General features: G+C 38.1%; 1 protein-coding gene across 3 annotated transcripts in view; it reads left to right on the top strand.

The window, feature by feature from the left end:
• The window catches only part of LOC128656401 (mucin-3A-like), a 116533-nt gene extending 102380 nt beyond the window's left edge, over positions 1-14153 (top strand). For all 3 annotated transcript variants that reach the window (XM_053710283.1, XM_053710282.1, XM_053710281.1), the window contains exons 7-8: positions 5183-5274; positions 12587-14153. In XM_053710283.1, coding sequence (XP_053566258.1) covers positions 5183-5274; positions 12587-12667 — 173 coding nt within the window. In that variant the 3' untranslated portion in view covers positions 12668-14153. The remainder of the gene's footprint in view (positions 1-5182; positions 5275-12586) is intronic.
• The last annotated feature ends 2311 nt before the right edge of the window (positions 14154-16464 follow it).

The raw sequence follows: 16464 nt of genomic DNA, 5'->3' as shown, positions 1-16464 counted from the left end.
TTTCATCAGGTGTTAAAACTACTAATATCCTTATTCTGGTTGCATACCGTTCATTTATTGTAGTTTTTTTCCCCCTGGTTTTCATTTACAGGACACAGAATGAGCGCCCAAAACACGTGAGGTCACAGATATAACATTTAATCATCACATTTTTGTGGTTAGTGACCAAGCTTCTTTTAGGGTCTCCAAATAATGACACTCAAAAAAGGAGGTTAATAAATACCTCCAGGGCAGGGATTACCAATATAGGCCTATATTACAAGTGGAAAGATATTTTGCCCAAGATTACTAGCAAAAAATGTGATGTGAAACTGCTACCACAAGTATATAGCTTAAGCATCTGTGTGTAATACAAGTGTAAAGTAAAGTTTTCCTGCTTGAGCATTAGTATCGTTTGAGAACAACTTACCAGAGTTGAAAGTAAACTGTGAATCCCATTTTGAAGTTACTAGAAGCTTACTAGTTACATCTTATATAATTGCAAATCACCAATACAATGGCCATTCCGCATGCATATTCCTTATAATACATCCATATCACTGTACAATGTTAGAGGACAATAGCAATTTGCATGTGTGAAATTAACCTTTTCACTTCCAAAAGAAACTCAAACCTTGAGTAAAAGTTATATTTCTGCACTCCTTAGGTTCTTTCTCTTGGCCTCATTACTAGCTAACACCTTCCCGCACTTGTGAATTTATGCTCACGTCAGCATACTCCCATTACATTTTATGTGGTAAGTGCTGCAACATCTGATTGGGTGTACCATCTGTCTGCATTTCAATAAAAAAGGCTCTGGAATGGGGCTGGCAGTTTAGTCTCTAAGAAAATACCCAAGAGATGAAAGAATCAAATTTAAAGGACAATTGGGGACATTGGCCAATAAATGCATAGTAGGAAAATATAATATATATATATCTGCCATATTTTTTTTTCAAACAGAGGCTGATGTTAAAATAGTGATCGTGATGATGCAGATTCCTAAATTAACTTATCTTTTCAGAAGCTTGCCAATAAAAGTCCCACTCTTGCTGCTTACTTTCAAGCGGTGAATAATCGGTACATATGGAATGGAAAGAAGCCCCGCATCGCAGCCACTCTGCTGCAATGTCTAGTCCTCATTGGAGGACCTGGCCTCCCGAACATAAGGCTTTACTATGAAGCCGCCCTCTTAGCCCACATTTCAGAATGGAATACAAAAGGGGCTGGTCCCCTCTGGTTCGAAATCAAGCAGGCATCCTTGCCAGCTCATATGACCTTGCTTGACCTTCTCTGGATTCCATCCCATTGTGCCTCGGATATTCCGATCAACAATAAAATGATCCTACACTGCAGGAATTCTTGGTTGCATCTCCGCCATAATCCCATGGTCTCCCCACACCCCTCACCATGCCACTCAATTTCAGGCCTTTTGTATGTCCTACCATTAGTGAGCCTCGCAGTGAGGCAGGCTTTCTCTCCACTCAGAATGGCCGACCTTTTCCTAGGGGAGAACCCAGCGTCACCCACAGACCTGGCTAACACTCATGATATCCAGCCTAGATTCAGGTTTGACCTGCTAAGGCTACTCTCTATATTGAAATCCTGGGGATTCTTTGAAGCCCCTCCTAGACCATTAACGTTGTGGGAGACCCGATTATCCACAGTCACCCAACATACCTCTCCCTTATCCTCCCACTACCAAATTCTTCTTAATGCTCCGAAACTGACCAAAACTAGGCAGATGATGGAGTGGGAAAGAGACTAGAGAGTAGACTTAACTGAAGAGGACTGGACCGTAGCAATCTCACATACCAAAATATCAATTCACTGCATTACATTGTACTGTACGAATTTGTCTACAATCTCCTGAGCAGGTGGCACTATGTGCTTTCCAAGATACACAAAATGTTCCCAAACTGCTCTCCCCTCTGCTGGAGAGGTTGCCAGCTGGTGGGTGATCCCCTCCATATCTGGTGGACCTGTCCTGCCATTACATCTTTGTGGAGCAGAATAGGGACCCTGAGCTGTCAACTGGGGCTGGCTGTGTCCCTGACCCCGGAGACAGCTTTGATCCATGTGGGCCTCGGGTCCCTCCCCGCACCCAGGTGCATTCTGCTGATAATGATCCTGATGGCGGTGAAACTACTGATTGCACGAAACTGGAAGCAACGTAATCCTCCCAGTTGGCAGGCCTTGATACAACTTATTTCATACTTTAGGTCTATGGAGAGTTATGTATACAATTTACGCCAGCAAGCAGATTTGTATGCCTCAATTTGGAAGCCCTGGTACTCCTTGGGAGAGGGCAAAATTCTCTCTCTGTAAGTAGAGTATCCCTGATATTGCCTGCTGACCGCATTGACAGGGAGGGGTATGCACCATATCCCTCCTCCCTGCGACTGATGGGTCTGAGTTTGGGTCCCCCTTTTTTTGTCCCATTATCTCTCCCTCTCCCCCCTCCCCAACTATACCAATCCACGGGCCTCCCCGTTGGTTAGACCGATAAATGGATTCCCATTTGCCCCCTAGGCCGAAATGGGACTCACGTACGATACACTAAGTTCTAGTCTCTGCACTGTGACTTTTCCATAACAATTACACCTCTACCAGATGACAGTTAAAATATAAAATTTCGAGGTTCTCTACCCCATGGGCTGTATAGTTTTTGTTTTGTTTCTGACCATTGACTGTTGTTTTTTTTTTTAAAAAATGTGTGTATTGAGCCTAGAAAGACATATGTTATTTTTCCTTTATGTTCATTCAGCCTTTGAAATATTATATTTATGCTGTTTTTGAATTTCACCTCAATAAAAATTATTTAAAAAAAAAAAATAAAAAAAAAAATAGTGATCGTATGGTTATGTTCTGTATAATTTTCCGACCACATTATATTTTGCTGTTTTCAGTGCAGATCTCGCTCAAACATAAATAATTAAATCATTTATGTATGTTATTAGCTTGTGATGATAGCGCTAATTTTTTTTAATCCATTTTGCAGGCTATGTAACAAAAATAATCTAAACATTTCTGTACCCTGAAAAACTACATTTATAAAATAAATGCTATCATCACAAGCTAATAACATACATAATATTTTTTGTTTATGTTTTAAAGTTTTATGTTTGAGCGAGATCTGCACTCAAAAACAGTCAAATATAACCATACGATCAATAATTTTGACATCAGCCTCCGTTTGGCGGATATGAAAGTGCTCTATCTAGATGTAGGCTTGACTGTACGCGTTACGTAGGTAGGAAAACGTAACACAGTAGGCAAATATTACAGAACACCGGCCAGGTACACATGAGTGAAGGCGGCAGTTGGGCTCAAGATCAGGAGACTTTGAGACACCAGAGTGGCTGTGCAAGGCATGGCTAAGGCAACCGGCTTCTTAATCTGGGTAGCGCTGAATTAACTTTCTAGTGAGGCTTGCTATATGAGAACAGTCAGATCTACAGACAGTAGACAGCTTGACTGTACTCATATAGCAAGCAACTACTAGAAAGTTAATTCAGCAGCTGTTTCTTGTGCTCTGCTGGTTCTGACGCTATTGTGGGTGGAACACTGCTCCTACTAAAGCTTCAAAAAAGTGCCCCCCCTTGCCAAACTGCCTTGTCTGCCTAGGCAGTAATACGCCCCTGCAATACACCTCATACACACATGTACTGTACGCATAATGCCCCAGCTCAAATTGATTAAATGTTAATGTTTGTTTTACTTAAAAAAAAAATATTTCACAACTGCTAAATATGAATGTTATTGTCACCATATCAAAACACGAAATACTGTACTTTAAAAACTAGCCTCATTGAATCTACACCATTGTATATTAAAGGGACCGCATACTGTCATTTTTTACTCCCATTTAATTTATTCCAAATGGTCCATTTTAACTTCTGGAATGTGTTAAATTGTTTTAATAATTTTTTTTGTTTGAAATGGCTGCCTTTGTCTGTTGTATCCCCACCTATACTGTAAATTTCAGTACTTAAGTACTGGTTATAGACAATCATTGAAAGTTTAGAAGAAATCATGCTCCCAGTGGTCATGAGGGGCAGAGAGATAATAAAATGTTAATTTTTTCCATTGTTTTTTGTCTAAGGGCCTGATTATCCAAAGCTCTCTGCTTTGGCAATATTATCTAAGAAATCTTGTCAGTTCTGAGAGACCCTCAAAGAATTTTAGAAAGACAAATTTTAGCTTAAAGGGACAGTTTACTCAAAAATTTTCTACCCTTTAATTTGTTCCCAATGATCCACTTTACCTGCTGGAGTGTATTAAATTGTTTACAAGTAGCTCCTTTACCCTTATATTGGCATTTGAAATTGTTAATTTAGCATGTGGTATCCCCACCTATTCTGAAAGTTTGTGGCCGCGCGTACCAGCTATAGATAAGCTTTGTAAACACAGCCAGCAGAAGAAATTACACTCCCAGTGTGATAAAGCAGAGATAAGGTAATAAAATGTTGATTTTCCATTGTTCTCTCCAAGTATTGGTGATTGGTTTAAGGACAGATATAAGATAAAGAAGCAGGTATATGTACACAATGTGATACAGTAATGAGATCTGATTATACCTACAAGCTTAACCTATTTTATTAGGCTGTGGCTTCAAAACACAAAATCAGAGCTTTAATATACAGAAATAAATCTTAAAAAGCTAATTTTCATACATTTTTTACTCTGCAGTTGGTAAAAAAAGCAATTGTTAACACATTAAGGGAAAAACTATTTTACAGTATACTGTCCCTTTAAGAGCTGAGAGAAAGGAGGAGGAGAATTTGGAGTAAATATAGAAATACGATCTCCCTGCAAGCTCACCCAATTTGTTTAAATTGTACATCTAAAAATGTTATGCACAAAAGCAATGTTTTTTGTAGAAAGTAGAAGTATGAGCAGTCTCAATGGCTTGAAATAGTGTACAATGAGCAAAAACTCATAATCTTTAGTTGCCCAGTATTTCTTAAAGTTTTGAGTCATTGGGGAAGGATTGTGTAATATTAGTGAAAAGTTGTATAATGTTATTGGTTGCAGAGTGTGAATGTCTGCATCCTCAGGTGAGTTTATGGGTTGCTCAGAAGCTTTATGTCCTAGGTTTAACCCATTTGTAAACTGTAAAATGCTGTAGCTAAATTAGTTAGAAAACCCTGATCTGCGTCACTCTGAGTCATTATACTAAGTATGTTCTTTGTCATTTTAGATCCTGAGAAGTCCTTGTCTTTTCTTCATGTCAGTTATTTGAGGATGGTATTGGAAGAAAGGCATTCAGAATCAGAACGGATGTTTAAAAATGTAAGAACAAAAGTAATATGAATTATAAATAACGCATATACGGTAAGGTGCCGCACAGGGTGTGGCTGCACTTCCTGAGTTTTGCTGAGACTAAGAAAACACTTGTGGTTATATTGTGATGTTAATTGATCCTATCACCATGTTGCTATATTCACACTTTTGTAAAGACTACAAACAAGTGCATTTATGAATTATACATTATGTTACTGCTTAACTGCACAAGTTTTTTGCATTTTGCAATAGTGTGAATTTTTTCATTGACGCTAAAAGGCTATATTGCATTTGTGAGTGTGAATGCCTTAATGGGCTAAAAAAACTATACACTTAAATGAATCTTATACAAATAGTTCTGTAGCATTGAACATTCTAGGTTGTGTGTCAGCAAATTTGTATGTGCCCAATGTTCATTTAGTTCTAAGTTTTGCTGGCAAATAAGTAAAATATTAATACAAATGGTTCTGTTTGCAGTAATAACATCAGGCTGAGAGGAAACATGTAAGAGGGAAATACCAAATAAGTGATAAAGAAAAAAACTGAAACATTTTCAAGAGACAGTTATGTGATGCCCATGCTACAGAAACATCTGTTCAGATTAGAGCTTACACTTTGGGGCCCATTTATCAAAGGGCTTGCGGACCTGATCCGACACTGCGGATCAGGTCCGCAAGACCTCGCTAAATGCGGAGAGCAATACGCTCTCCGCATTTAACATTGCACCAGCAGCTCACAAGAGCTGCTGGTGCAACGCCGCCCCCTGCTGACTCGCGGCCAATCGGCCGCCAGCAGGGAGCTGTCAATCAACCCGATCGTATTCGATCGGGTTGATTTCCGGCGGTTCCTGTCCGCCTGCTCAGAGCAGGCGGACAGGGTTATGAAGCAGCGGTCTTTAGACCGCTGCTTCATAACTTGTGTTTCTGGCGAGTCTGAAGACTCGCCAGAAACACGGCCCTTCAAGCTCCATACGGAGCTTGATAAATGGGCCTGTTTTACTTCAGGCACTAAGGGGGAGAAGCCTGATGGTTCTCAGGATTATCAATGGTCTGTTTTCTTTGGTTTTCAGTTTAATATATCTTCTACTTCATTCATCTATTAAAGGGACATAAAACAAGTTGGGATAGAGACAAAATATAATTATATGTACTTTAATTACTTTACCTGCAATTTTATACTGCACTGCCTCGTCATTAACACTTTCTTTTTAGTTTCTGAATTGTAAAGCTCTAACTCCCCCCATACATTTCCTTCTATGGCTGTATCTATATCTATTGTTCTTTTGGTAGAATGCAAAAGTGCATAGGGATTATCTGCTGGAGCATGCCTAGAAGCTGTGAGCTCAGGTGAAATACAATGCCTAAACACTGATAAGAGGGGTAGAGTTGGCTGCTCCAGGCAGCTTAGCTATGTAATTCATTTTGCTTATTTTTAAAAATTATTTTAAAATACTTGCCAGCAATTTTTTAACAATTTTTTATGCAAACTATTTTTAATTAATTAACGCTTTTAGGATATGCACAGATCTCAACCTGTTTTATGTCCCTTTAATCCAAGTCCATGCATTATCATGCTAGTGTGTCTAAGGAGGCTAGAGAAGTGTCTACATGTAGCCACCAATCAGCAAGTGCTTCCCAGGGTGCTCAACCAAAAATGGCCCAGCCCATAAGCTTTTTCAAATAAAGATACTAAGAGAATGAAGAAAAATTGATAATAGTAAATTAGAACGTTGCTTAAAATTCCATGCTCTATCTGAATCATGAAATAAAAAAAATTGGGTTCAGTATCCCTTTAAGGTAATTCTGCTTTCATTAACTTGAAGAAAGATATTTATGTGTCAGAGATCTGTTGATAAGTACTTCAATAGAGGAGAGATGCTATTACTGCCAGGTTAGATATATATATATATACATTGAATGATACATATTGGGAAGAATTTATGGGGGATGTGATAATTTCCAAAAAATCGAAGCACAGTATTATTCCTGTAAGAGGTATAAGGAGCCTGCACTAGACAGCAGTCAGAACTTGTGGTTGTGTCTAAGAGGGTGTGAGGTATAAAATATCAAGCTGTGCCAAGAAGAAGCTGGTAAGCAAAACCGGCCCTATCCTGCCAAGCTGTCCCAGGGACAAACAAAACAGCATACTTTTTCTATGCCTCTATACTAGACCGTCATATGTGAGGCCTTAGGCAGTTGCCTATTTGGCATAACACTAGGGCTGTCTATGCCTATGTTCTTCAGGAATGTAAAATTGAGTCAAAATGGCCCTTGCTCACAGTAAGAGTTCTCCATTAGCAATAACTATTCAAATGTTGGAAAGCTAATTTAGAAGTCCAAGGCTTCTGATAAACGTGATCTAAATCAATCTCAATAAATCCTGCTAGATGTGGATTTTCAAAAAGCATGACTTTTATATTTGTCAGATGCCTGTGTAAATAACATTGCTTTCAAGATTTTTGATTAAGGTTTCTTGCATTGCATTTCTTGCATGTCCACTCATTCTTGCACACTGCACGTCCTAGGGCCTAAGCGAGATAGTTTTTTTCCCAGCCCATGCCTCAATAAGAAAGAATGAACTTCAAAACAAAAATAGAGCACTATTAACCTGACACTAAAAACAAGTAAGCAGACTTCAATAAGGGTCACTTTGGTACTGCCCACACCATTTTTGTGACTGTTTCACTGTAACAGCATTAGTTAAAATAAGTAGTGTTTCCTTTAGGAACATTTAAACTCACAATTTTCATGATACAGACAGAGCAGAGATTTTTAAGCAACTTTCAAATTTATAGTTTTATTTTATAGATACTGAAACAAAAAATATTTTATGACCAGTAAAAAATTATACAAAAAGGTTCACACATTGGATACTTTTGCTATAACTTTGGGGACAAGTGAAGCTAGTTAGAAAGAATGTATAGAATAGAAAGGAACTGCTTAGCCTTCCCTTTTCCATGCTGTATACCAACATTACCACTCTTGGGCCTAGATTTGGAGTTTGGCGTTAGCCGTGAAAACCAGCGTTAGAGGCTCCTAACGCTGGTTTTAGGCTACCTCCGGTATTTGGAGTCACTCAAAATAGGGTCTAACGCTCACTTTTCAGCCGTGACTTTTCCATACCGCAGATCCCCTTACGTAAATTGCGTATCCTATCTTTTCAATGGGATTTTTCTAACTCCGGTATTTAGAGTCGTTTCTGAAGTGAGCGTTAGAACTCTAACGACAAAACTCCAGCCGCAGGAAAAAAGTCAGTAGTTAAGAGCTTTCTGGGCTAACGCCGGTTTATAAAGCTCTTAACTACTGTGCTCTAAAGTACACTAACACCCATAAACTACCTATGTACCCCTAAACCGAGGTCCCCCCACATCGCCGACACTCGATTAAATTTTTTTAACCCCTAATCTGCAGACCGCCACCTACGTTATACTTATGTACCCCTAATCTGCTGCCCCTAACACCGGCGACCCCTATATTATATTTATTAACCCCTAACCTGCCCCCCACAACGTCGCAGCCAGCTACCTACAATAATTAACCCCTAATCTGCCGACCACAAAGCGCCGCCACCTACGTTATCCTTATGTACCCCTAATCTGCTGCCCCTAACACCGCCGACCCCTATATTATATTTATTAACCCCTAATCTGCCCCCCTCAACGTCGCCTTCACCTGCCTACACTTATTAACCCCTAATCTGCCGACCGGACCGTCCCGCTATTATTATAAAGTTATTAACCCCTAATCCGCCTCACTAACCCTATAATAAATAGTATTAACCCCTAATCTGCCCTCCCTAACATCGCCGACACCTAACTTCAAACATTAACCCCTAATCTGCCGACTGGAGCTCACCGCTATTCTAATAAATGTATTAACCCCTAAAGCTAAGTCTAACCCTAACACTAACACCCCCCTAAGTTAAATATAATTTAAATCTAACGGAATTAATTAACTCTTATTAAATAAATTATTCCTATTTAAAGCTAAATACTTACCTGTAAAATAAATCCTAATATAGCTACAATATATATTATAATTATATTATAGCTATTTTAGGATTTATATTTATTTTACAGGTAACTTTGTATTTATTTTAACCAGGTACAATAGCTATTAAACAGTTAATAACTATTTAATAGCTAAAATAGTTAAAATAATTACAAAATTACCTGTAAAATAAATCCTAACCTAAGTTACAATTAAACCTAACACTACACTATCAATAAATTAATTAAATACAATTCCTACAAATAACTACAATGAAATAAACTAACTAAAGTACAAAAAATAAAAAAGAACTAAGTTACAAAAAATAAAAAAATATTTACAAACATAATAAAAATATTACAACAATTTTAAACTAATTAAACCTACTCTAAGCCCCCAAATAAAATAACAAAGACCCCCAAAATAAAAAATGCCCTACCCTATTCTAAATTACTACAGTTCAAAGCTCTTTTACCTTACCAGCCCTGAACAGAGCCCTTTGCGGGGCATGCCCCAAGAAGTTCAGCTCTTTTGCCTGTAAAAAAATAAACATACAATACCCCCCCCCCAACATTACAACCCACCACCCACATACCCCTAATCTAACCCAAACCCCCCTTAAATAAACCTAACACTAAGCCCCTGAAGATCTTCCTACCTTATCTTCACCATACCAGGTTCACCGATCCGTCCTGAAGAGCTCCTCCGATGTCCTGATCCAAGCCCAAGCGGGGGGCTGAAGAGGTCCATGATCCGGCTGAAGTCTTCATCCAAGCGGGAGCTGAAGAGGTCCATGATCCGGATGAAGTCTTCATCCAAGCGGGAGCTGAAGAGGTCCATGATCCGGATGAAGTCTTCTATCAACGGCATCTTCAATCTTCTTTCTTCCGGATCCATCTTGCAGACCTCCGACGCGGAACATCCTCTTCTCCCGACGCCTACTAGCCGAATGACGGTTCCTTTAAGGGACGTCATCCAAGATGGCGTCCCTCGAATTCCGATTGGCTGATAGGATTCTATCAGCCAATCGGAATTAAGGTAGGAATATTCTGATTGGCTGATGGAATCAGCCAATCAGAATCAAGTTCAATCCGATTGGCTGATCCAATCAGCCAATCAGATTGAGCTCACATTCTATTGGCTGATCGGAACAGCCAATAGAATGCGAGCTCAATCTGATTGGAATCCTATCAGCCAATCGGAATTCGAGGGACGCCATCTTGGATGACGTCCCTTAAAGGAACCGTCATTCGGCTAGTAGGCGTCGGGAGAAGAGGATGTTCCGCGTCGGAGGTCTGCAAGATGGATCCGGAAGAAAGAAGATTGAAGATGCCGTTGATAGAAGACTTCATCCGGATCATGGACCTCTTCAGCTCCCGCTTGGATGAAGACTTCATCCGGATCATGGACCTCTTCAGCTCCCGCTTGGATGAAGACTTCAGCCGGATCATGGACCTCTTCAGCCCCCCGCTTGGGCTTGGATCAGGACATCGGAGGAGCTCTTCAGGACGGATCGGTGAACCTGGTATGGTGAAGATAATGTAGGAAGATCTTCAGGGGCTTAGTGTTAGGTTTATTTAAGGGGGGTTTGGGTTAGATTAGGGGTATGTGGGTGGTGGGTTGTAATGTTGGGGGGGGTATTGTATGTTTATTTTTTTACAGGCAAAAGAGCTGAACTTCTTGGGGCATGCCCCGCAAAGGGCCCTGTTCAGGGCTGGTAAGGTAAAAGAGCTTTGAACTGTAGTAATTTAGAATAGGGTAGGGCATTTTTTATTTTGGGGGTCTTTGTTATTTTATTAGGGGGCTTAGAGTAGGTGTAATTAGTTTAAAATTGTTGTAATATTTTTCTTATGTTTGTAAATATTTTTTTATTTTTTGTAACTTAGTTCTTTTTTATTTTTTGTACTTTAGTTAGTTTATTTCATTGTAGTTATTTGTAGGAATTGTATTTAATTAATTTATTGATAGTGTAGTGTTAGGTTAATTGTAGGTAATTGTAGGTAGTTTATTTAATTAATTTATTGATAGTGTTAGGTTTAATTGTAACTTAGGTTAGGATTTATTTTACAGGTAATTTTGTAATTATTTTAACTATTTTAGCTATTAAATAGTTCTTAACTATTTAATAGCTATTGTACCTGGTTAAAATAAATACAAAGTTACCTGTAAAATAAATATAAATCCTAAAATAGCTGAAATAGAATTATAATTTATATTGTAGCTATATTAGGATTTATTTTACAGGTAAGTATTTAGCTTTAAATAGGAATAATTTATTTAATAAGAGTTAATTAATTTCGTTAGATTTAAATTATATTTAACTTAGGGGGGTGTTAGTGTTAGGGTTAGACTTAGCTTTAGGGGTTAATACATTTATTAGAATAGCGGTGAGCTCCAGTCGGCAGATTAGGGGTTAATAATTGAAGTTAGGTGTCGGCGATGTTAGAGAGGGCAGATTAGGGGTTAATACTATTTATTATAGGGTTAGTGAGGCGGATTAGGGGTTAATAACTTTATTATAGTAGCGCTCAGGTCCGGTCGGCAGATTAGGGGTTAATAAGTGTAGGCAGGTGGAGGCGACGTTGTGGGGGGCAGATTAGGGGTTAATAAATATAATATAGGGGTCGGCGATGTTAGGGCAGCAGATTAGGGGTACATAGGGATAATGTAAGTAGCGGCGGTTTACGGAGCGGCAGATTAGGGGTTAATAATAATATGCAGGGGTCAGCGATAGCGGGGGCGGCAGATTAGGGGTTAATAAGTGTAAGGTTAGGGGTGTTTAGACTCGGGGTACATGTTAGGGTGTTAGGTGCAGACGTAGGAAGTGTTTCCGCATAGCAAACAATGGGGCTGCGTTAAGAGCTGAACGCGGCTTTTTTGCAGGTGTTAGGTTTTTTTCAGCTCAAACAGCCCCATTGTTTCCTATGGGAGAATCGTGCACGAGCACGTTTTTGAGGCTGGCTGCTTGCGTAAGCAACTCTGGTATCGAGAGTTGAAGCTGCGTTAAAAATGCTCTACGCTCCTTTTTTGGAGCCTAACGCAGCCTTTATGTGGACTCTCAATACCAGAGTTATTTTTATGGTGCGGCCAGAAAAAAGCCGGCGTTAGTTTTTCGGGTCGTTACCGACAAAACTCCAAATCTAGCCGTTGGTTTCTTGGATTCCCATAATACTCAGATTTGAAATGAATTGATGATGTAATAGCCTCTTAAAGATGTAATTGTGCCCACCTTAAACACTGGTATTAAAGCAAAAGAGAAAAATGTATATTTCCTTGCATTGATGTTGTATAGTGTTAGTGTTCATAATTTCAGCATATATTTGTGATCACAGGTGCAGCAACTGCTTGACGAGTTCCCAGAATATGGCTTCATGAGAAGACTGAGATTAATGAAGAGGGAACCATTAAATTAGATGTCTCAGGAGACTGTGGATTTATGACTCTTCTGGCAGGAAAATGTTAATAATATCTAATGTAATATAGTTTAAAATATATAATTATGTACAATGTTTTTCTTCTTAATCAAAAAGTATACAACTATTCTAAACTATGTTAAAGATTAGAGAGACTAATATGACAAGACAATTTGACTTTATTTTAAAGCTGATTTAACTCATTATCCTATAGCTCTCCTGGGATGTCCAGTTCTGGGAAATAAACCCTTATTGCATGCACTCTCTGAACAAAGTTCCATTGGCCTATCAGCAAGTATTGCAATTATTTGCCAAACCAGGGGCTAGTTTCTAAAATGGGGCCATTATGAAAAAAACCTTACATCAACGAATTTCATAGCTTCTTCATTTTAATAACCTGATAATACTCACTCTGCTATTATTTAGTGACAGTGTGTTATACGCGTTTCTATATAATAGCACTACTAATGGCTGGTTATTTGTATTTAATTGTTATCCCAATAGAGGAGACTCAGTGTGTGTGTGTGTGTGGGGGGGGGGGGGGTCAAGTGTTAGGCATTGTGTATAGGTTTTGCGGAGGAGTGGGGTCCCTTTGGGATGTATAGAATTAAATGTGTATTTTTGATGGTGGGATCACAGGATAGAAGCAGTCGGGAGATCATTTCCACAATTAAGGTAACTTTTTTAGGGGGATCTTGGCCAGGATAGTAGAGGCTAGGTTAATAGGGTTATTTTCTATGGGGGCTAATTTATGGTGGATCATTTATTTTTCATCCTTCATATTTAGCTTTGTATACCAATAAAAGGAGTTAATTGACAGTTAAAAGTAGCTACACAATAACTTTTAATTTAAATACAAAAATAGGTCTGTGGGAGCATTACAGGCTGCTGCTCATAATAGTAACAGTACCCTACAGTATGTTCTAATAATTTCCATAAAATATAGTAACTTTCACTATTACTTTACTATTACTGCAGTGCTTGAGTGGCGGCTCACTGCTATTGATAGTAACAGGACAGCCACTATGCTGTGCTGTAGCTCTATAACAATCAGTAGTGTCTTACATAAGTTCTAACATCATGGGGTTTTTTTTTGGGTGGGGGAGTAAAATGAATTTGAGGTCTAATAACTTTAATTAGCAAATGAGGTAAAACCTTCCTTTAAATACTGAGAAGCACATTTTCTTAACATATGGACAAAAAGGTCAAACAACTGTTACTTGCATAGCAAGTAGGGTTCTTTTTGCTAGAAACTACAAACACAGCATAGAGTATTTTGTGTCTACAAGAGGAAACATATTTTTAATATTTTACTACCTTAGCATAATACTCACAGGATTATGCACCTTTTTATTCCCTAACAAATGAATCTTTTTATCGTGATTTAATCAGATTTGTTTTGTTCGTTTTGTAATTTATATGATTTTATAATGGATTACTGATTATATTCTTCATTCTCTATTAAAATTCTGTATTACAATTTTAATTTTATGGCTTATGAAATAAATTTATTGTGGAGTTTCATTAGAAATAAATATCATCAATGAATGATGGAGCAGCAATGCACTCTGGGAGTTAGCTAAAAGCCAGTGAGAAGAGGGATATATGTTCAGCCACAAATTAGCAGCTTTTGAGCCTACCTAAGTATGCTTTTAAACAAAGGATACAAAGAAAACTAAAACAATTAGATCATAGAAATACATTGGAAAGTTATTAAAAACCACATGCAATATCTGAATCATGACAGAAAAAATTGGGTTTCATGTACCTTTTAAAGGGGAATGGAAATCAAACTTTCAGGATTCAGATGATAGAGTGTGCAGTTTTGAAAACCTTTCAGAGTTATTCTATTATTGTTTACCTTTTTGTTTTTAAAAACCTTGCTCCGTTTCATAAGACCATATCAAGATATGCTCAGGATTATTGAGTTAAACAAAAAATATTATTTATGTATGGACAAAAAGGAAGCAACCAATGTTGACATATCACAATTGAATTACAACCAGACAAAGATGTATATAACATCATATACAGCGGACGTAGCCGTACGTAGGAGGTTTAATACATTACACAGATTAGTTTGAAAAAAAATCATAAGAAATATTAAAGGGACATTAAACACTTTGAGATGGTAATATAAAATGATAAATTGTATATAATAAAACAACTCTGCAATATACTTTCATTATTTATTTTGTCCTCTTTGCCTGTAATTCCATTCTGAAATTGTGAGCTTTTCAGTTCCTGTTAGAAATGGAAGTGCAGAACACTGTTAAATCCAGCACAACCATTGGCTGCACACTCTAGTGACCTATTTATAACTGACCCTAATTGGCCACAGCAGAGAAGGTAACACAAGTTACAATATGGCAGCTCCCAGTGTTTTATAGACACTAAAACTTTACACTTATTTTGTCACTTTTTAAACAACTAATGAAACTTTAAAAGATACAACTACATGTTAGTCATGGACTAATCTTTTCTTTGAATGCATCTTCTATCTAGCATGTATTTAGTGTTTAATGTCCCTTTAAACCCTTACATTATTCAGTTTAAAAACAAAAGAGAAAAGAGAGAAAAAAAAACAAAAAACAAAATAAAAGCCCCCAAAAAATCCTGGTTTACAGGCGATCAAAAGCCGGTAAATTCTTTATGCACCTCCCTGTAGTTAGTAATCCACGAATGTGGAAAAAGATCTGATAGGACCAATTCCACAAGACTAGTAGAAGATAGAAAGGGGAATAGGATCCCCTTTTGGATAGGGATTGGGTATGATTTAATGATAGGTAGCCATCCCATCAGAAATTTCTTTCATGTAAGTGGCAAGAGTCCATGAGCTAGTGACATATGGGATGTAGTTCCTACCAGGAGGGGGCAACGTTTCCCAAACCTCAAAATGCATATAAATACACCTCCCACCTCACTCATATCTTAGTTTTACAAACTTTGCCTTCGTTGGAGGATGGTGAAGCAAGTAGCGCTTGATTTTCTTCTGTGAAAGGCGCTTCTAAGCATTTTGAATCCCAATTACTCTCAAAGTACAGTGTTTGAGGGATGTGAAGGGAGTATTGCCTGATGATGCTTTCACCTATGGGAAATCTATTCTAAGGATCTCTGTAAATTCGGTTGTTGGAATTCATCTGCCACCTCCCTTTACAGATCAACATTATACTCCTCTACCATTACTCTGCTGATATGTTTCAGTACTGGTTTGCTGTCTGCTATATGTGGATGGGTGTCCTCAAACACTGTGTCCTCAAACACTGTATGTTTGGCACTTTATATTTTAAAGTTTTAGCATATATTGCATATATTTGCCATAAGTCAGGTCTATGTTTATTTCCTTTTGCAGTCTAACAGTTTCAGCATGGAAATTATGTTTTTGGGAGTAATTTAGTAATTTTTTTCTTACCTGTGGTTCCAGCTAGTTGTAACTTTGGACTTCTTTTTTCATATTTTCACGGGTAAATTAGGCTCGCGATGGTGCAAAATGCTTCTATTTATTGCGTAATTCTTGGCACGAATATGTTTGGTGTGAAGGTTGCGTTTTGTTGTGACGCGACTCACATCATTTCTTGTGTCTTTGGTAATTAAATTTTTTTGGTGCGAAGTCGCGCTTGTTATGATGCAAATTGGGTAATTTCTTGTTAACTTTGGCGTGAAAAGTTTTTTTCTCTGCATTTGTGTCATATTTGTTTGTGGCATTTTTGGCACCAAAAAAATTGTTATATTAAGTCTCTCCCTCTTTTGCTCTCTGCTTTCATTTGTTTACAGAGGGCTATGACGATTGCTTTTTG

The sequence above is a fragment of the Bombina bombina genome, chromosome 4 (assembly GCF_027579735.1).
Source record: "Bombina bombina isolate aBomBom1 chromosome 4, aBomBom1.pri, whole genome shotgun sequence".
NCBI classification, from domain to species: Eukaryota; Metazoa; Chordata; class Amphibia; order Anura; family Bombinatoridae; genus Bombina; species Bombina bombina.
The sequence above is the reverse complement of the archived record's forward strand: the minus strand, read 5'-3'. Positions and strand labels throughout refer to the sequence as shown.